Below are 20,637 nucleotides of genomic sequence, written 5' to 3'. Positions count from 1 at the left end.
CGGCATCTAGTCGACCAGTGGGAAAACAAATGTGCTCAACTTGGGCCGCGTTTATCTTTTAAAAGGGACACTTGGAGATAAGGTTGAAAAAACAAAAAACATTGAGGTCAGAATGCGCATGTAAAATGGGTCTGTATTTCATTCTCATTTTTAATTCGATTATTGAACAAGTTGTCATGTACCGTATTTTCCGCCCTATAAGGCGCTTCGGAGTATAAGGCGCACCTTCAACGAATGGCCTATTTTCAAACTGTTTTCGTTTATAGGGCGCACCCATTATAAGGCGCATTGAATACAACCATCGAGTCCTGCGTGCTAGACGCATAATTTTTCCCGCGGGACGTGCAGTTCCAAATCATGTGCGTTTTTGGGACGCAAAGAAATTTCTCAGTCAAAAAAAAAACAAAAAACTACGGTACATCTTTTTTTCCAGCAACGATCGCCGTTTGACAATTGCCGCCATTGTTGTTTTGATCTCCCGTTAAGTGATCTCGCGTGACGAGATTTCCGTTCTCGCGAGATGAGATTGGCGAGATGGGCAGACGATTGACAAGTTTGTGTCACGTTAAAACAAGCGTTGCGAACAAGTGTTGCCAAAGTTCATTGCGGAGATATCACAGAGGAAGCAGCTAAAGTTGGAAAGTTTTTTGCGATAATAAGTTGACTTTGAGAAAGCCTTGCATCATTGGAAGCAGAGTAAAGAGAGGAGAATTTATGAACTCAAAGACTGAATCATGGGATGAAATAAGAAGCTATTTCTCAGCAAATCTTGTATGCCTGAATTATTACAATTTTTGCAGCATTTGTTTATCATTGTATGTATATGTTGTTGTTTGTGTTATTATCATACGCAATTGAATAAGTAGACCATTTCAGAATTCCAAATTTGGGACTCTCTAAATGCATAATGGGACTCATACTTTTCTGATCCGCGAGTCCCCTGGGCCTCACAGGGCTCAAACTGTAACATTATCACTGAGAATAGAAGCCACATTGCTGGCTGCGGTTGCGTTATGCATCCACTAGATGGAGCTATGCTAAAAGGAATAAAATACAATACAACTTTATTTGTATCGGGCTTTCGCAACCGCTGCAGCCGTAACAAAGCGCTTTACAGAACATTTAAAATACTATGTCCGATATTGGTCCACATATCAGGCGCGTCGGATTATAAGGAGCGCCGTCGGCTTTTTAGAAAATTGAATGCTTTTAGGTGCGTCTCATAGCGCCGAAAATACGGTATTTGTATCCATTTCTTTGTTTTTGACCAAAACAAAACATCTCACGTATGCATCGAAAAAGGCAAACGGTGCAGATCTATGAATTAAAAAAAAAAAAATGATCATGGCCGAACAGCGATGGCAACTGTATGTACACCCGCAGTAACCAAACAAGCGATGCACGTGCTGCTCAAAGAACCTATTAAATCTAACCGCCATCTCAATTTTATGTCGCACGTCATCCAAGTGTTGCTTCCCTCATAGTCCAAGTTACATCTGTGCAAAGACCTAAGAAGAAATCGTAAACGGATGCGCTGTAGATTACAAAGAATAACTATCCACATTATAATTACATACCGACATTGCTAATGGAAAGAAATATAAACCAACATGAAAAACAACAAGTACATATGAACAAAGGTAAGAAAGAGCCAAAGATATAAGCAAAATCATTTCCAAAAAATGTCGCATGCACTCATGAAATTGTTTATTTTATTACTAGTTAGATTTTATTGAGAATAAATGAATCAACCGATGACTGAATGAGGTTGTTTTTTTTTTTTTTAAATTAGATAAATACATTCTAATGAACCAATAGCAGGAGCAAAAAGTCAAAAATGTGTGCAACAATGATTGTTGATCATTGTAACTGCTTAGAGGGCCGCATTGGAAGAACAAACCCCATTCTAGCATTAGCCCGTGCGCTTTTGGACAAAGTAATTAAAAAATAATAATAAAATAAAGAAAGGGAAAGGGAAAACCGATGTAGACTGAAAGAAACCAGGAAGCTAAATACAAAATACAACGGGCCCTCCAATGAGGCACATCTGGACAAGACACGTGCGACCGTAGAAAAAGGACAAAGAGACGAGAGGCGGACGAGAACAGTCGGAGAAAACGACTCAGAAGACAAAAAGTGTGTGTGTGTGTGTGTGTGTGTGTGTGTGTGTGTGTGTGTGTGTGTGTGTGTGGCGTATTAACTTGCGCACCCCTATTCTGCCGTTCGCTTACACGTAGGAGTCATCCCGACTTTGTTAACAGCCCTCCTCCAAACACGGTAAATGGGAAAAGTGATAGTGGAGGCAAATATTGAGGATTGAGACCTGATTGGAGCATTGATATCATGGACTAATTTGGACTTTCCCAAACTTTTGGGAGCCAAAGCACATATTGTACACGAGAGAAATCTCACAGTACACAGCCAAAAATAAATTGCCACAAAATCTTGAATGTGCGAATGGCAACAAGTGGAACTCCAGGTTCGTTGTGCCTTCTGCCATCTTGTGGAAAAGCATTTCATTGTTCTGCCTGTCACTATAGGTTGCTGGAAGAGATAGTTACCCAAAGATACTTTATTTGTGGGAAATGAACGAGTTCTACAAGTGGTTCACTTGAGGTTGCAAATCACTGATTCAGATCCATGTAAATATTTCTTTTGGGAATACCTGCTAAAAGTGAGCCACAGAGTGCTAAAATCTTTCAATTATCCATTTTTAGATCAGTAGCGTTGACGACGGTAAGCCACTTCAACGCTCGCGGCGACAACCTGTTGATCGGTGTCTCCTTCCGTGTGCACGCAGAGCCGCATCAGGCGCATGTGGAACGACACGGTGAGGAAACAGTCGGAGTCCTCCTTCATCTCGGGAGACATAAACAGCACCTCCACGCTCAACCAGGGTAAGCCAGCCCGCCAGACGTTATTCTCCTTTGAGACGGAGCTCGCTCTTTGTCGCTTTCATGGAGGCGGCGGTAAGGAGGGAGACAGACTTTAATGCTATGGGGGGGGGGGTTTTCTTCTCTTAGCATTAAGTGTTCGAAAATAGCACACAATAGCGTATCACAAAGTCCGGAGCTGCCGCTGTCTCCTGCCGCTGTCGGGATCATCTTTAAAAGAAAAAAAAAAAAAAAGAAGTCATTCTATTGCAGGCCTGACGGGTAGAAATGGCGGGATTGGTGACAAGAGAGGCCTCTTCTCAATCAGCCGCAGCCTGCAGAGCTCGTCAGGGGGAAGGCGGGGAGGGGATGAGTGAGTCAGGCGCAGGTCAGAGCATGTTTTGGGATGGATCCCGGCACTGCCAAAGCTCCCCGCTGCGCTGCTGCAGATTTGGAACGTAATTAGAAATCTCAAGCTCCCCCCCCCCCCCCCCCCCCCAAAAAAAATGAAAAGGCATGCCAGTTGAGAGAAAGAGAAAGCTTGTCGAGCTAAATCTAAATGAGCGACATGACTCGTTATATTCTTTCCACAAACAGCATGCGGCGGGCGATAAGAATGCTGTGTTTTGTCTCGCGTCTGCTTTTCTATGGGGGAATTTGTTTCGCATAAACGCTGCGGACGATCGCGTCGTCAACGCATGTCGCGCTAATATTGTTTGAGGGCTCGTTTGCATAATGTCTCGCGAAGGGCAACATCTTTATGCCTCCCAAGTGCGGGCTTAATTTCAAACAAGTGTTTGCCGGGGTGCGTCAACTTCAAGCTAGATGCTAAATTGCATTTGTTTGGATTTTTTTTTACAGAATTGTAGCTGCGATCCTGACATAGCGGTGCGCTAACTTTGTTGCTCTGTCTTTGTTTACGATGATACCGATGCAGCGTGTTATACCAGAGACAAATTCCTTGTGTGTTCTACATACTTGGCCAATAAAGACGATTCTGATTCTGATTCCGATTCTGATTCTGAAAGGGGTGATTGGCTTACAAAGTAGGTTGGTAGGCATTTTCTTTCCCCTCCCTGAATAGTTTATTTCTCATATTTTTGTCAGTTTTGCAGAGTACAATCAATTTTCTCCCCTTGGATGTTGAGCGCCTTCACTTGCGAACCGTTACATGAACACTGAGATATCTCTCAGGCTGGGGGAGCTCTCCTGAGTCCCAAGCCTTGTGCTGGAATCGCTGACCATAAAAAAATCCTACTAGAACAGCTGAACTTTATTTGGGGTTCATGAGAGAGAGGCGCGTGATGTGTTGACGGGTGTTTTTGACTGCCATCCAACCTGAGTTTGAATGTGATTTATTTATTTCTCAGCAGTAACATCCCGGTTAATTGAATAAACGTTGCATTTGAACAGGGTGTGTAGACTTTTTGGATCGTTGTATTTATTTATTTATTTATTTCGATTTGGTTGATTTGTGATGCCAACGTTAGCCATGTATCAGCATTGTCAGGGCGTTGAGGAAAAGGGCGTTCTCTTTGAAATCACTCAACAAGCTTTGTGTTTAACATGGTTTGTTTGGATTTGGAGGGGGGGGGGGGGGGGCTTGTGATGCGAGCAATAGGGGTGCACCAACTTTGACGGGGTGCTGAAGGCTTTAAACGTTTGGGGAAAGGCTGTTCCTTGTGAAATTCATGTAGCCCAACGTTGAATGGGCTTTGTTCTGATTATTTTGACAGTGGGCCAAGACTAACATGGTGGCGATGCCGGCCATCGGGTTTTGTCAGGCTGCCCTCCTTCCCTTTTCCCTGACTGTCCATCCTGACATTTCTCTCTTTCTCTTTTTCTTCTTCTGTTATTTTAGGCATGACCGGCAACTACCTCCTCACTAACCCCCTCCTCCGCACCCACGACACTAACCCTTATAACAACCTGCTGGCAGAGACGGTGGTGTGCAACGCGCCTTCCCCACCGACCTTTCACTCTCCAGGTGCGCGCCTCATGCCTCCGCCGCCTGCCTGCGCTTTGTGATTTGTTTGCAAGCGAACATGTTAAGAGGGGTTCGGGAAAAAGTTGAAAATGTCCACTGGCCGGCAGCAAATTTGAATCAGAGATGGCTTCGTGTGCGTCTTCACGTTTTTGTGTCATTTATAGCTGACGTGTCAGAACAAATTCCACCTTTTGCTGAACCTGACCCAAAATTCATAAATGATAAATATATTATATATTATTGTTGTTATTGTGATGACGTGCTCGAAACGAGGGCCAATTTGGAAGCGGCGCAAAAAAATTAATCTATCCATTTACATCTAGTTTACTTGCATCTCTGATTTTTTTTTAAATGTTGGCCATTGTAATTGGCGCCTGCAGACGGATGAATTTTTCTACATACTTAATAATATAAAAGAAACAAATAAAAATGTATACGGCATATATTATATTACAATATTTGTTAGGTTCACAATGCATTTTAGATGTTTAAATCACCTCATATGTTCAATTTTATACATGTAAAAAAAAGAAATAATTATAATCCTAATCATTTTTACTCTGAATTTTACCAGGAAATATCAGGGAGGCTTTTACACAAATTATATAAATAAAATGTCAAGGAGTATACAATAAAAATAAAGCCTGCACTTTCACAAGAGAAAAAAGCAAAAAAAAACAATATATTCGTTTTCTATTATTTTACAATTGTACAAAGTATTTTTAATTGCTTCTTTTGTTGTTGTCATTTTACGATTCTATTTTTGCATCTTGTACGTCAGTTTGCTCCTAATCCACCTGCGATTTAGCCCGTGGCACTGAAAAGAAAAGCCGTTTCAGTCTTTCTTACATGTATTGTATCTGTGTTTCAAATTTGGCGTACAGAGAGGTAAGTCATGATGGGAATGTGAAAGATGAAAGCAAAGTCCAGTTTGGCGCTTTATTTATGTACCGGTATCTATTTTTTTAAACCGAGCCTTTACGTGCAGGAATAAGGCGCTAACGGTTTCGGCCACCGCTCGTTAGTGGAGCAAAAGAGGAGAGCAAAGCGCTCTGAAATGTCATTTTCTAGCATCCGCATTCACGATCATCGCACTGTTTTCAGCCCACATAATGAGACAACCGGGCGAACTGAAGCTACACATTTAGCATTGCACTTGAGCTAATGCTAACTTGCGCTACCTTCATAGCGTTACTGGGTAGGTTGATTTAAAAACAAAAAACGTTTTTGCCTGTCAGTGTTGGGCAAGTTACATCCAAAATGAAGTATATTATAATGCTCCTCACAGGTAGTCTCCCGGTTGACTGCTGTTTCGAGGTTACCGTTGGTCACAATGAGTATTTTGTCATTGACCACTTCATTTCCTGTTTTTCATTTGGTTGTTTGATATTATCCCGATCTTTTGTGCCACTGATCATCGGTCAGTGGCGAGAAACACTTTGGAACAGTGATCTTTTATTTAGTCGATGTTTACTTATGTCTGCGGTGACCTAATTCCATGCTGGCACAGCCAAAAGGGAGAGGGAAAAAAAAGCCAATCATAGGGAAGAAAGGACGTGCGCGATGCGGCGCGGGCGCACGGTCGCAGCCCTCAGATATTCTCCCCATTTGATGATAAAAGAGAATGGAGAAAAGCAACAGCGGCATGATGAAAGGCCAATGGCGTTACAAATACAAAGAGTTCAACTTAATACGACCTTAATAGCCGTCCCCTGTTAGGTCATTCAATTGCTGCACAATGAAGACAAAATGCCTTTAAAAAAAAAAAGTATTGGAAATGTAATACATTGTTCAAAACAACATCATCCAAAATTCATCGCATATCCAGTAAGAGAACATTTGAACATTTTTTTTTCTCCTTTTGATATGCTTGTATGGCCGTCAACCCTCAAACAGCAGCTGAGCGGCTTATTCGTTAAGGGTTGGGTATTTATTTTTACATTGTTTAAATTGTTGTTTTAACTTTTATTTTTGGGGGGGTTGAATGTTTAGAATTGTTTGATGGAAACGCGTCAGCAGTTCAGCGAGGGAGTTAATAAGACTTGGATGGACTTGATAATGAGGATTGATCAAAAAGTAACATGACTACGTTGTTGAATACCTCAATCAAGTAGAACCGAACCCAGTTTTGCTCCCGCTTCCTTTTTAAAAACATACGCTAGCGTGCATGCATGCCACCGTATTGTTTAAGCTGGTGTACGTTTTACCAATTCACGCCCCGGTGATACAAAACTCGGTGTACTGAATTAAATCACGCACATTGTGAAGTCGGAACGGGTGATTTCCATGAAATATTTCTTTGCGCTGTGGCTCAGTCCTGCCTCTAGAGGAACGTTAGCCACATTTACGGCCGTATTTATGACTCGATCAAGAAGCAATCTAACATATGGCGTGCCGTTTTCCTGGAAACCAAATGACGGATTCCCAAGTCGCGGCGGGAGACGTGAGCTTCTTTTCACATTTGGTCTGCTATAATCGTTACATTTAACGCCTTGGGGATGAAAGCGGGGCGCGGGGGGGGAGTCAGATCGTCATGTCTTATGAGTTTATTAATACGAAGTAATGTTGGGCAGATGTTACTCCTTGTGCCGTACAAGCATCGCAAACATCTTGGATAAATTTCACTTTGGATTGATTCACAGAGCGCAGCTGTGACGGAGTCCGCTCGGGTTCCATTCCCATCTTTGCCAGCCACTCTCCGCCACCCCGCTCGGCTGCAAAACTCCCATCTCAGGCACTACCTGTCTGTGCATAAACACGGCAAATTTCAGAGGATGTGTCCGATAATCACCTAACCTCTTCTCACCCCTGTGCTCATTTTTTTTTCTTTCCTTGTCTTTTCGAAAAAATCTCTTTCATGTTCACCAGCTGTCATCCGTTCGTATTTTTGTGAGCTTTATTTCATTGTATTCCACGCAGCGAGCCGCCACTAAAATGTCGGCTCGCCGCAGAAAGCCTAGCCGCCTCATAAAATCCTCTCGTGAAATCAAAGTACATCTAATGAGAGCGAGCATATGAAGGTTAGCGTCAGTACTCGGGAAAACAACGGCAGCAACAAACAAAACACTCAAGCTGCCTTCTCAAGGTCAGAAAAAAAGGGCCGCAAGGGTTTGTGCGTGTGCGTGTGTGTGTGTGTGTGTGTGTGTGTGTGTGTGTGTGTGTGTGTGTGTGTGTGCGTGTGTGTGTGTGTGTGTGTGTGTGTGCGTGTGTATCAGTAAAACGTCTCACTGAACAGTTGTTACCTTCACCCATATGTAAAATGAAACTTCACTCAAAGCACTTGTAGCAAAGCACAACTTCTTTTGGAGCATTGATTGTTATTCATGACTGGAAGTCTATTCTTTTTTTTTTCTCTCATTCCATGTTATTTATTTTGTGTCATTTTATCCATCCATCCATCCATTTTCTGAGCCTCTTTATCCTCACAAGGGTCGCGGGGGGGTGCTGGAGCCTAGCCCAGCTGTCTTAGGGCAGTAGGCGGGGGACACCCTGAACCGGTTGCCAGCCAATCAGCAGGGCACACAGAAACGAACAACCATCCGCGCTCACACTCACACGATGGACAATTTTAGAGCATTCAATGAGCCTGCCATGCATGTTTTTGGAATGTGGCTGGCCCGCCTGTGTCATTTTATTTTACTCTGTATATAATAATTGGTAGTGATAGGCGGAACGGTGGTCGACTGGTTCGAGCATCGGCCTCACAGTGCAGAGGTGAAGGGTTCAATTCTGGCTCCGGCCTTCCTGTGTGGAGTTTGCATGTTTTCCCCGTGCCTGCGTGGGTTTTCTCCGGGTGCGCCGGTTTCCTCCCACATTCCAAAAACGTGCATGGCAGGTCGATTGAAAGATCTAAATCAGGGGTGTCAAACCCATTTTTGTCGCGGGCTACATTGTAGTTCCCGTTTCCTTTGGAGGGTCGTATGACTGAAACTATATAAAGAAATCAGGAAGAACGATTTAGTCCACTATTGTATAAGTTAGGTCATAGGTAGTTTGGTGACAAGAAAATGCTTGCAGTATCTCTCTTGTTTATTACAAATGAGAAGTTGAAATTTTGGTCCAGATTTTAGCAAAAATCCATGGAAGTTGACATGTTTGATTTGCTTTCACAGGCCACGTAAAATGATGTGGCGGGCCAGATCTGGCCCCCGGGCCTTGCCTTTGACACCAGTGCTCTAAATTGTCCCTTGTGTCATTGTGAACGTGAATGGTTGTTCATCTTCTGTGTGTGCCCTGCGATTGGCTGGCAACCGGTTCAGGGTGTCCCCCGCCTACTGCCCGAAGACGGCTGGGACGGGCTCCGGTACCCCCCGCGACCCTTGCGAGGATACAAGCGGATTAGAAAATGATAAAACAATCGTATATTTTATCATGTATAATATAATGTTTATTTCGCACAAAAAGAAATCTACTATGTAAAGGACTTTTTTTTTTTTAATTCAAGCCACCATCCTTGATCTCTTCGAACATGGCAAAGTAAACACATTTTAAAAAATCATATTTATAATAACAGTGAGGTAAAAAGAACAAGTTTATTTTGTTTTAAATCAGGCGTTGATATCCAGTCGTGTATAAACGAGCTGTGGCGTGAACAATGTTATTCCACCGTACAAAATTATTCTCCCTTCATTTGAAAGGTGACAATAAAAAACAAAATAAAAAGATTGCTACAGTGGCAAATACTGGACTGCTATTTCTAATGTTACATGACAGCGGGTTCCTCTATTGCGATGTCCAAATGGCAGCCCGCTACTGTATGCTGCAGAAATCTGCACCAAGAAAAGCTCTCAAAATGGATCTTAAAAGTGCTTACATTTGACATTGGAAAAGGCGAATGAACTCGTGTGTGTGCGTGCGCACGTGTCTTATAATTTTTTTTTTAAAAAAGCGAGGAAAAAGTCAGGTGTCAATCAAAAGTAAGGGTTGGGAGCTTGGCATCGTTGAAGCGAGCAGACGTTTGCTTGCCGCTGAGCTTTTTTCCTTCACCTGCTGAGTCCAGGATTCAGTCGTCCTTGCTTTTGTCCTCCTTCAAAAGTGTCCAACACACACACACACACACACACACAAAAAAAAATCTGAACAAAGCATTCTGTTATCTTTCATTCCAAGGACGCAAGCCGACTGAATCCAGAGCATTTTCTTTCCTCTTTACCTGCTTTTATTGTGTTTGATTTTGAGCATTTTTTTTGTCTTGTTTGTTTGTTTCTGCTGCAATTTTGAAAACGAGTGTCTTTGTTTTCCCACTTTTTTTTTGCTCATCAGCCGTGCTTAGGGCAGATAGCCTGAGCAGACACACTTGATGTGAGTGGTGGCGAAGTGAGTCATTGCACCGTGCCTGCGTGTGTGTGTGTGTGGTAACGTGCCTGTGTGTTTCGTGGGGGGGTGGGGGGGGGGGGGGTGTACAGAGGTGGCAGGCCATCTGTGTTCCACATCGCTCCTTCTTTCCCCCCCCCCCCAACTTCTTTTAAAGGCTGCAATGTTTTATTCATTGTTCATGTTCAACCTTGTGCTTGTGCTTTTTGTCGTTCTTTCTTCATTGTGTCTGTGGCTGCTTTTGTGTGCCGCCGTGTTGTTCACATGCTGCTGCTCATGCTCGACTGTATGTATGATCCTTTTGGTCTCATCGCGTCTTGCCATCTCTCCGCATGACGTAAATATTGTTCAGGATCAATTCTTAGCCCGCGTCCACAAACACATGGGTATTTTTAGAGATTTTTTTTTATTTTTATGATGCACTTTCATATTTTGTTGTGTATTTTTATTGTATTATACTGTATATTATTGTATGTATCATTGAATTGGATGGTATTCATCTATTTTAATGTTTTTATTTTGTTGGCTTTTTTTTATAACTTGACTGTCACTTAAACTTTTTGTACATTTGTACTTTCATTTTATATGTACATACATTTAAATAAATACGCTGCAAATACCTACATAGGGGTGCACAAGGACCGCGCCGGTACCCAAGAGTGCCGGTACTTCGAATCGAACGCGATGCTCCAGTTCAAGCAGGGGTGTCAAACTCATTTTTGTAGTTAGGGTTTCCATCTCCACGTATTACATCTACAATGCACAACAAATTGGTGGATAACTAGTTTTGAAATCAGAAGTCAAGAATAATGGCTAGTTCGGCCATTGCTTCCGTTTATGTAATGAGTAAGTAATGAGATCGTGCTTGCGATATCTCCATGTAATGATGGATTACATCTGACAATTTTAAATTTTGGTTCAGACTTTCGCAAGCATCATGGAAAAGTTGACATGCTTGATTTGCTCTCGCGGGCCACACAAAATGATATGGCGGGCCAGACCTGGCCCCCGGGCCTTGACTTTGACACCCGCGAGTTAAAGCCTGCCACCACACTTTTGCGATCGGCCTCACTTCGAAGTCAAGTCAGCCGCCACAACGATTGCTTCCGGGGGCCATCTTCAACTTGTTTCATTCTATTTATTTATTTTTACTCACGTCACAAAGTACAGTAGTGCTTTTCAAAAAAAAAAAAAAAAAAAAATCCCCTTGTGTTTGTGGGCGTTGCATTTGATTGGCTGGAGCCATAGGAGTGGAGACTTTCTTTTGGAGAGAATGTGGTCTTCATAAATGGAAGAGAACATGTGTCCTGAGCAATATCGAGTCCACGCGGATGGTGTTTTCAAGAAGTGGGTTCGGGTAGGAGGCAGAAAATCATCTCACGTGTTGTCATCTGTCATTTGTTGCAGGACAGCAGTCTCTGAGCAACAGCCGGGACATCAGCGCCATGGACACCCTCCCCCTCAACGGAAACTTCAACAACAGCTATTCCCTGCGAGACGACAACTATGAAGCCGCCGGCGTCCGCGCCCCCCAGCCCGACATGGGGGGCCTCAACCTGGACGACGCCGCCTTTGAGAAGATGATCATATCCGAGATGGTGCACAACAACCTGCGGGCCCGCGCCGCCCCCGGAGGCCGCGGCGGCGGCGCCCGGCGTGATCGGGACCCGGCACTAGCCTCGCGGACCGGGGCGGCGGCGGACCGGGGCGGGGGAGGCGGCGGCGGAAGCGGAAGCGGCAGCGAGGACGACGCCGTCGAAGCCGATCGTGTCCAGGCGTCGTCCCCGCAGAGGGCAAGTGGGCGAGAGGGCCACGCGCCCCTGGAGCTGCTCCTGCGGCCACACCGCAAGGAGGCCACGGAGGCCCCCCTTCTGCCGCAGAGGACTCACTCCCTGCTCTACAATGCCCAAAAGGCTCCCGTGCAGCCGGAGGGCCGGGTGGAGACGGCGACGCCGGGGGAGGACGCCGGCGACAACGACAACAGAGACTCGCTCTACACCAGCATGCCCAACCTGAGGGGCTCGCCCTCCGCTTCACCGTACCCCCCCGAGGAGGAAGAGGAGGACGAGCGCTCCCCCTCCACCCGGAGCAACAGCGAGGACGCGTATCATAAAAGCATGCCCGAGCTCGGGGATGCGCCCCGGCTTTCCTACTACCATATAAACCGAGTGCCCAGTGACAGCTGCTTGCCGCCCGCCGCCCAAGAGGGGGACGCCTCCGCTGACGGACAGATGCAGATCATCACCAGCCTCTGAGCTCAAACCCGAGTGGGCGGGTGTTTCCGGTTGATGTCAAATGAGCCGCTGAGCCCGGCTCTGCACTCCGCGAGCGCACCAGGAAGTCGGGGCGTTGTTGGGTGGGTAAAGGAATGAATCTGTGACAATTTTTTTTTTTTTTTGCACACAAAACTCATTGATACTTAAAAACTTGTTCGAATGAGGCCTGAATGTGCACTGTGAACACTTTGCTGTCAGACAATGGAGGTGCACAGGCTGTGTAAGGCCCAGTACGCACATCAAGGTTTGTCATATCTTGAAAAGGTTATTTGCCATTTCCAGACCACACGCAAAGAAAAAAAAAATCTTGTCATTTTACAGTTTTGGTCAGACTGTGTGTGCCGTGTGCCCGATAATGACGACACAGAAAACCACACACACAAAGTTTCTGTTCTACCACCGAGCTAGAATCCTCCCAAGACGGAAATCTGGTGGATTCAATTGTGCTGTGACCAAAAAAAAAGAAACATGACCAGTTGTGTTGCATCGGTGTTTCCTGAATGTTTTCGAAAGGATGGGAGGTTGGAAGGCAGTAGAATGCTGATGTTGTCAATAAAGACTCGCGTTGTAAACTACATCTTGCCGTCTGGCGAACACATTGATACAAAATATGACATCTGGTCGGACATGGTTGTTTTATTTTATGGCCCGCTTTGTGGTTCCTCAGTTGAGGCTCTTCTTGATTGGCTACATTCTGTTCAACGTCACAGTTCTCGGAGCCATGACTCGGCGGTGGTCACTTCTCCCACACAGCCAAGATTTCTGCTTTTAATTTCATTACTTAACAGAAAATTGGAATCAGAGATGGCTTTACGTGTCCCTAAATGTGTGTTTGGCACTGATTTAAAAATGTGTCTTTGCTTTCTTTCTAGCACATCATGTTTTGGACATTTTCATATGACCTATAAAAGCTTGCGCAATACGGATTTTACCGTGCGTTGTAATTTAAAGCAAAAAAAAAATATTTCCACCTGTTGCTGAACCGAAGTCTTAGTTCAGAAATATGACTATATATTAGATACAATATTACCGCGGCTATATTGTGAAAATCTGATGCGTGACAGCAAGAACGAGTATCGGCGCAAAAAAAAAAAAAAAAAGTCAAGAAAAGCATCTCTGATTAAAAATTTTTGTAAACATTTGTTGACGTTTAAAGCCCCAAGCCACTGAGAGGCGAAGATTAGCGGGCGTTGCGGCCTCATCCGGGTCCGTTCAAGGTCGCGGCTGTTTGCCAAACAGCCGCCAGACATTTGTCAGATGTTTGTACTCTTCTTGTCTCAAGGTCATTTTGAACACGTCCTTGCGACGAGAAAAAAAAATACAAAAACCGTTGGCCAACGTTTTGCGACATTGAATGAACCCTGACGCGAATGCGCTTTTTTGCTCCCTTCGCCAACGGTCGCATAGGTTCGCCCCTCATTGGGAAAGGGGCTTGAAGTTGTCAGCATCCGACCCGCATGGATCCTATTATCGGGCCAAATTAACTCTCAAAACTCATCTCACAGGATCATCTTCTAAGCTATGTTATGAGGTAGTCTGGCATTTGTCGTCCTTGGCCGAGCCTGGGCAAAATTGGGACGAGAACCAAAAGTCTGTATGTGTACCGTGTCTCAAGGATGGAAATAGGTTAAATATCCCACTAAAGAGGTCCTGACACTCTTCTGGTGATCTGAGACAAACTCCAGTGGCTCCACACTTGTGATTGTAAAGTAATGAAAACCACTCATTCAGACTCAGGCCTTATATTTTCTCTATTGCACAATTAACTGTTGTCAAAGTAACAGCCGAAAGAGTTTATATTTTGCTGTACCACTAGTGTAAAAGGTAATAATGTTTAACAAGAAAAAGAAAAGGCAACCATTCAGTAGTTCACCCCTCTTCCATGTTAATAGAACTCTTCATGTAAAGTGAATAAAAATGGAGGGGATATGCTTTTGTTCCCTCTCACACTTGGACTTGTTGTATGATCAAATATGTTTTAAAGGAAGGGAAAAAAAATTACAGTATTTGGAGAGAGATCCGAATCCATCTGCTCACATCTCTGCTTGTAAAGTGCTTTGGCTTTCTTTCATGGACAATTCTTTAAAGGAAAATGTGTCACCTGGACTTTTTGTTTGCGGAAACTTGTCTTTCTTTTACTCTTGTTAATTTATTAATGGAACTATTTGGTTTAAAAAAAAAACTGCGCAGGTTGTTGCGGCACTGATTAGGTTCCTGATATTCCTTTTGTAAGAGCCCATTGTCAGCTGATATTTCATTCAACTCCTGTTTGATATCAATTAAATGTGAATTTTTTTTCTTGTTCACAAATGTCCCAATGCTTATTTTTACCAACGGGTTCTGTCTTGTATGTACCCCTAAAGTGGCAATTTGCATTGTGCAACCTACGTAGGTTTATGGCATCTTACGGAAGTACCTGCGCCTCCGGGCCGTACAAGTTGGTGGTGGAGTCGCGGAACATTTCCCAGAATATTCTAGCGCAGAGGTCCCCAACCTCCGGGCCGCAGACCGCTACCGGTCCGTGGGTCATTTGGTTCCTGGCCGCACAGAAAGAATACATAACTTACTTCCGTTTTATTCATATTGGAATCTGCGGTCATCAATGGCGACCCCGGTTATTTCACTTGAGAACCTGTCTCGGGAATCTTGGAAGGCCAATGTACTTGTTAAAGATACAATTACAGCCCTTGACTTTGCTGACAATGCTTCGATTTTTGTGCAATCAATCCTAATTTTGTTCTTGAAGTGATATTTGCGTGCCCTTGTTCCCGAAGGAGAACCTGTCTTGGAATGGACGTACAGTATCCTGGTTCGAGTCGGATTGGCAGACTCTGACGCACACCGATATTTGCCGAATACGTGAATGTTGAGAACTGGTCTCTGAAATCCGAGTTTGGTTGAATCGAGATGAGCGTGTCTCGGCTTTCCTGCCCATTTGTGGTGGCGGTGGAAAACCTGCCTCTGGAATCATAGAGTCTTGGGCTTTGTGTCTTTTGGTTGAAGAGAGATTGAACAGCCTTGTCTTTTTGCCAGTGATGCTATGATGCGGATGGGACTCATTGGCACGCATCAGACAGCCGTGGTGGCACACAAATGGCAAATCTATCAGCACAGATACGTTGCTATTTTTATATATATTACCTGCACTTCCATGCGGCAGGCGGGCTTTAATTTCAACATTGCCATCTCTGCCTGCTCTCAATGACCAGTCTCGACGATTAGGAACGGGTCCCGATTTTGTTGCAAATCGTTGGGCCTTAAAAGATACCTTCATTTTAAAAAGACATGTTTTGCAACCTTTAGCTTGATTTGGGCTTTACTGTAGTTTACGTTGAGCAGCTAACAATCGTCAGCTGAACAGCTGTGAACTTCCACCACTACCGATGGCGATCCCGACCTTTGCCTGCATCATCTGGAGAGGTTTACGACCCAACCTTTACCGGTGTCAACACCACAAGGATCCACGTCTACCTTTTTGCACCCGTGCTGGCGTCTTACATTGTCAATGTCGCCGAAGCGGATGTTGTGCTGGCCTCGGCGAAGACTGAGGAGAATCTGCTGGCATTTCGATGCATGGTTGATGTCAGAAAGCGCATCCTGACCAGAAAAAAACAGTCTTTTGTGGCCAAATGTGCACAGCAGGGACAATTTGTGAAACCCCTCTAAAGGCGTTCTTGTCGCAGTGTTTGATTAATGAAGCATCCGGCAGACACGGAGCTGCATTACGGTATCGTTTATTTGTTTCTGCCCAACAACACAAATCCTACAGTCTTTTGTTTTCCTCATCAAACCCCGGAGGGAAATAAGCGTCGCTTTATGCACTAAGAGCTCAGCTGCGTTCATTGGCATTCGCTAACTAGGTCTCTTTATTTGGCTTTCTACAGCTAGTTACGCGGTGGATTGGTAGCAATTTTTTTTTATTCTCTGAAAAACATAAGCGAGCCGCCAAGAGTGGTCCGAAATAGTAATGATACTGTGGGAGCCCTAAACAATGAACTGAAACTTGGAAGTAATTTCCCACAGGATAAACTGGGAAAAATGAACCAGACGACTGATTAGCAGCCATGAAAATTGCTTTAAGACAGCGGAGTGCTGGCAAGAACGTGGATGAAAAAGACCCCAAATGCATCGTATACTAGATGTCTTTCAAAATCATCAGGATCCTTGCTCTATTATTGAGCAATATTTATTCACTTAACAGGGATTGCTTAAATAATCTGTTGTATCTACAGATACACTAAACAGCTTCTAGATTTAGTGAGCATTACTAATTATAAAGTCACTCTTTTGGCTAGCATATTTAGCTTTTCATTATTTGTGTCCTAGCTGGATGCTACAGCCAATTCTAGCGAAGCGGCTCGCGTCCTGCAGCGAATAATACTGAAGTGAGGCAAGTCCTGCCTAGACCTCGAGTGGGGATTCATAAACGCTTGGTAATAGTAGTTTTAAGCCACACTGGTCTTTTAGCTTTATACAGATATCGTAATAAATTAGGGAACTAGGTAGCTAGATTCATACTAGTTATATAAATTACTGTGAAAGAAATGGCTTGTTTTAAGACCTCTTACAACGATTACAACTACAGTGATCCCTCGCTATTTCACTGTTCGTTTATCGCTGCTTCAGTGCATCGCGGATTTTTTCAAACATATTCCTCTTTTTTTTTTTCATATACATGGAGTACAGTACTGTATATGTTGCTCTATGTGACTCGCTGTCGTTTTGCTGACTTCCGCAGCTTCTCGCGGACCGTTTGCGGACTTAAAAAAATATATATATGTTAATTGGTCGCTACTTTGCGCATTTTCGTTTATCGCGGGTGGTTTTGGTCCCCAATACCGCGATAAACGAGGGATTACTTACTGTACATATATATATTCTGTAGCAAGGGGTTGAGCTAGTAAACAAGCTACCTTAGTTGTGTGTTCATACAGATATGATTAATTACTGCAGTTTGCAAGGGCATGTATATATATATATATATATATATACAGATAATACTCAATGGCTACAGCAGCCTTCCTCAACTGGCGGAGCGCGATCCACGACCGGACCGGCGACCTCGGCAATTTGTATAAAATAATAAATTATAAAGTGATTTTTACGTTATACATTTTATATTTTTGGACTATAATCTGCGCATTACCGCGATCGCTTGTTAAAATTATCCGTTGTATTCTTTGCGTGCACTAACAGATATATTGCGGAGGACCGCAGCAGCGCGACTGCGTGTGTATAAGTTTGACTAACTGGAGACCTTGGCTGACAGGGCATGTCGGCGATAGCGATGCGCTGATTGGCTCCTCTGAACTTAAGGTGTGTCCATACATAAGCGTCAGCATATACGATGCGCTGATTGGCTCCTCTTTTTCTTTTTAGTAAATCTTTATTGAACAAGTCAGAATACAATTCTCAGCAAACAGAGAACAAAACAAACGTGCTCTGATTGGCTCCTCTGAACTTAAGGTGTGTCCATACATAAGCGTCAGCATATACGACGCGCTGATTGGCTCCTCTGAACTTAAGGTGTGCCCATACATAAGCGTCACGCATTCAAAATGGATGATTGTGTCAGGAAACAGACGCATGCGCGACGCCACAGTGTGCTCACAGCATCAGCCCAGGAGAGCCGCACACAGACAATTAGACAAGACGAATCGCGGGAGGTTTCGATCGTGTGCAGTTTTGCAAGACACGGGGATCTTTGCAGCTGTTTAACAGCAGAACACCGCAACATGGTAAATGAACATCACAATGGCGTCCTCAAATAAGATGTGCATGCCTCAGACATTGCATTCACCTTTAGTCGAAGAACAGCACTGCACATTCCTGTGCTCCCTTGTGTCAGTATTTAAAATGGTTCTTAACTCCTCTTCTGATATATTTTTCAGTGATTTCAGAGGGGATGTGAAAAGGGGAATTGTACAAATGAAAAGGATATTTTTGTTTTCATGTTTAGTATTTATTTTGGTAAAATGAGTATTTTGTTTTACTTTGTTAAATTAAGGGGAAAAAAGACGACTACTGTTCAACAAAGTTAAAGTAAAAATGTCTTATTTCCCTAAAAGGGCTATTTCTATTATTAAGCAGGCACAACTTAACAAAATAAAAGAGTTCCGGTGCCTCAACACAATACCTCTCATTATTTGCTGTGTACTGGCAAAGTGAATAATTGTTATTTTCATGCACCCCATTATTGGTTGGTTGTGAGGAGTGTTGATTTGTATAAGCTTGGCTTGACCATGCTAAATGGGCATATAGCCCTGCTCCCCATGACCGCCGTGCATGGGACCGGACCTTGGTCTTATTAAAAAAAAAAAAGAAAAAGTGGACCTACAGCATTTCTAGTTGAGGACCACTGGGCTACAGGTTATTTATGTACCTTCTGCCATGGTGGAAGAACATTCAATTGTTCTGCCTGTTAATATATGCCATGCCATAGCTTGATGAACAGAGATACTGTATTCTTTGGACTCTAAGTCGCTTCGGAGTATCAATCACCAGTCAAAAAAGTCACTCTAGCATAGGTGCTCAAGTCCGGTCCTCAAGAACATCTATCCAGCCCGTTTTCGACGCCTCCCCCCTCCAACACACCTGATTGAAATGATCAAGATCATTATCAGGCTTCCGGGAAGCTTGGTGATGAACTGATCATTGAAGGAAGGAGACATCTAAAACAGACTGGATAGGGGCTCTCGAGGACTGGACTTGGTCACCCCACTCTACAGTATACAGTAAGTCATATATTTCCGAGGGAAATGTATTTTACAAAAACCGAGACCAAAAACGGTACCGCTCAGACTAATACCCAAAATGTAGTTAGCATTTGAATTTAGAAAGTGAGCCAAGTCGTCTAATTTGCTAGCTAAATAACTAGTCATTGTGCTTTTGTTTTGTTTTTTGTCATTGTTTTGTGTATCGGGGACAAAAACCATCTTGTTTGGCGAACACCAGCAGTGTTAAGTACATGTTATTGTTATTTCCTCATACAGCAACGAATACTGTATGTCGCTAACCAGCGAGCTCGGTTATGTATAAAGTGCTGTTAGTTCCGAGTCGTGCCTTTCGCAGAGAGCCACTGTACTTCCCCACAAACAAACACGCAACATTAGCAAGCCAATAAAATCTTTTTGTAATGAATGTTATTTTACCGTTATGTCAGTAAGCCAAGAACGGATGTCGTAGAGCGAGGCGCGATAGCATATGTTTCAGCTGCTGTGGCTCAGAATGACCACACATGAGCTCGGCGGGAGCTCTTGCTATGTGCACATGTTGCGGCTAGCACGTTTTATGACTTTTGATGTCAAGAGACCAGCACAGAGGCCTAAAATACAGACGTGCAAGTTGTCCGTGGCTCTCTGCCTCCTTGCGAAAGCTTTCTATTCGCTTATAAATCACACTAAAAGCACCAAGAAAGAGAGCTTGTTCAAGAGTACAATACATCGGTGTTGCGTGATGTCATTTTCATAAAGGCTGAGGACAGCGTTTGCATGATGCATATATATTGGTTCATTATCACCCAGTCACCTGTGCGACGTATTATCTCCGAAAGCACGTTGAATTGTGTAATGGAACAATATAATACACGTAGACAGACGAAAGGCTGGATGACTTGCAAGTTGTTCAGATGTCAAATTATTCACATTGGAGATGGAAAGTCAAAACACTTTCCCTCATGACATTATTAGGCAACGTTTAAAGTGACATTTGAACATGATTGACGGTGAAATTTTGTCTTTTTGCTCAACGTTCAACAAAGTAAAACCCAATTATGATGCCAAACATAATGGAAAGGGAAAGGAAGGTTGTTTGTGCGGATACTGTCACCTAGTGGGGCTTTATTTAACTATTGCGGTGTGTTCATGTTAGTTTCTGCTAATCACATTAGCATCTGTAATGTAACTGAGATGCAATTAACTGCACCGCTCATATTTAGAACACAGAAAATCGGACCCCAAAAAATGCAACAATTTCACCAAAATATTGACACTTAAAGCGTCACAGAAAAAAAATTACAAAAACTTCATGGAAAATCAATTTAAAAAAGAAAACAATTAGCCCAAAGAAATTGATTCTTGCAATCGTAAACTCCAAAAGTCACTGCAAAACAATAACACCCTTGGAGTTCACTCATAACACTAAGCTGAAGTCTCACAAGATTCCCAAAAGAAGTTTCTTTTTTCCAACC

General features: G+C 43.5%; 1 protein-coding gene across 7 annotated transcripts in view; it reads left to right on the top strand.

The window, feature by feature from the left end:
- The window catches only part of adgrl2b.1 (adhesion G protein-coupled receptor L2b, tandem duplicate 1), a 130,177-nt gene extending 115,418 nt beyond the window's left edge, over window positions 1-14,759 (top strand). For 2 of the 7 annotated variants that reach the window (XM_086128535.1, XM_086128534.1), the window contains 3 exons: window positions 2,801-2,897; window positions 4,735-4,860; window positions 11,581-14,759. In XM_086128535.1, coding sequence (XP_085984661.1) covers window positions 2,801-2,897; window positions 4,735-4,860; window positions 11,581-12,428 — 1,071 coding nt within the window. In that variant the 3' untranslated portion in view covers window positions 12,429-14,759. Of the gene's footprint in view, window positions 1-2,800; window positions 2,898-4,734; window positions 4,861-10,122; window positions 10,177-11,580 lie in introns of all 7 variants that reach the window. The other 5 variants (XM_086128540.1, XM_086128541.1, XM_086128542.1 and 2 more) reach the window with 5 other exon arrangements.
- Window positions 14,760-20,637: the final 5,878 nt, after the last annotated feature.

Source organism: Hippocampus guttulatus, chromosome 14 (assembly GCF_054856545.1).
Source record: "Hippocampus guttulatus isolate MCC_2025c chromosome 14, RoL_Hgut_1.0, whole genome shotgun sequence".
NCBI classification, from domain to species: Eukaryota; Metazoa; Chordata; class Actinopteri; order Syngnathiformes; family Syngnathidae; genus Hippocampus; species Hippocampus guttulatus.
The sequence above is the reverse complement of the archived record's forward strand: the minus strand, read 5'-3'. Positions and strand labels throughout refer to the sequence as shown.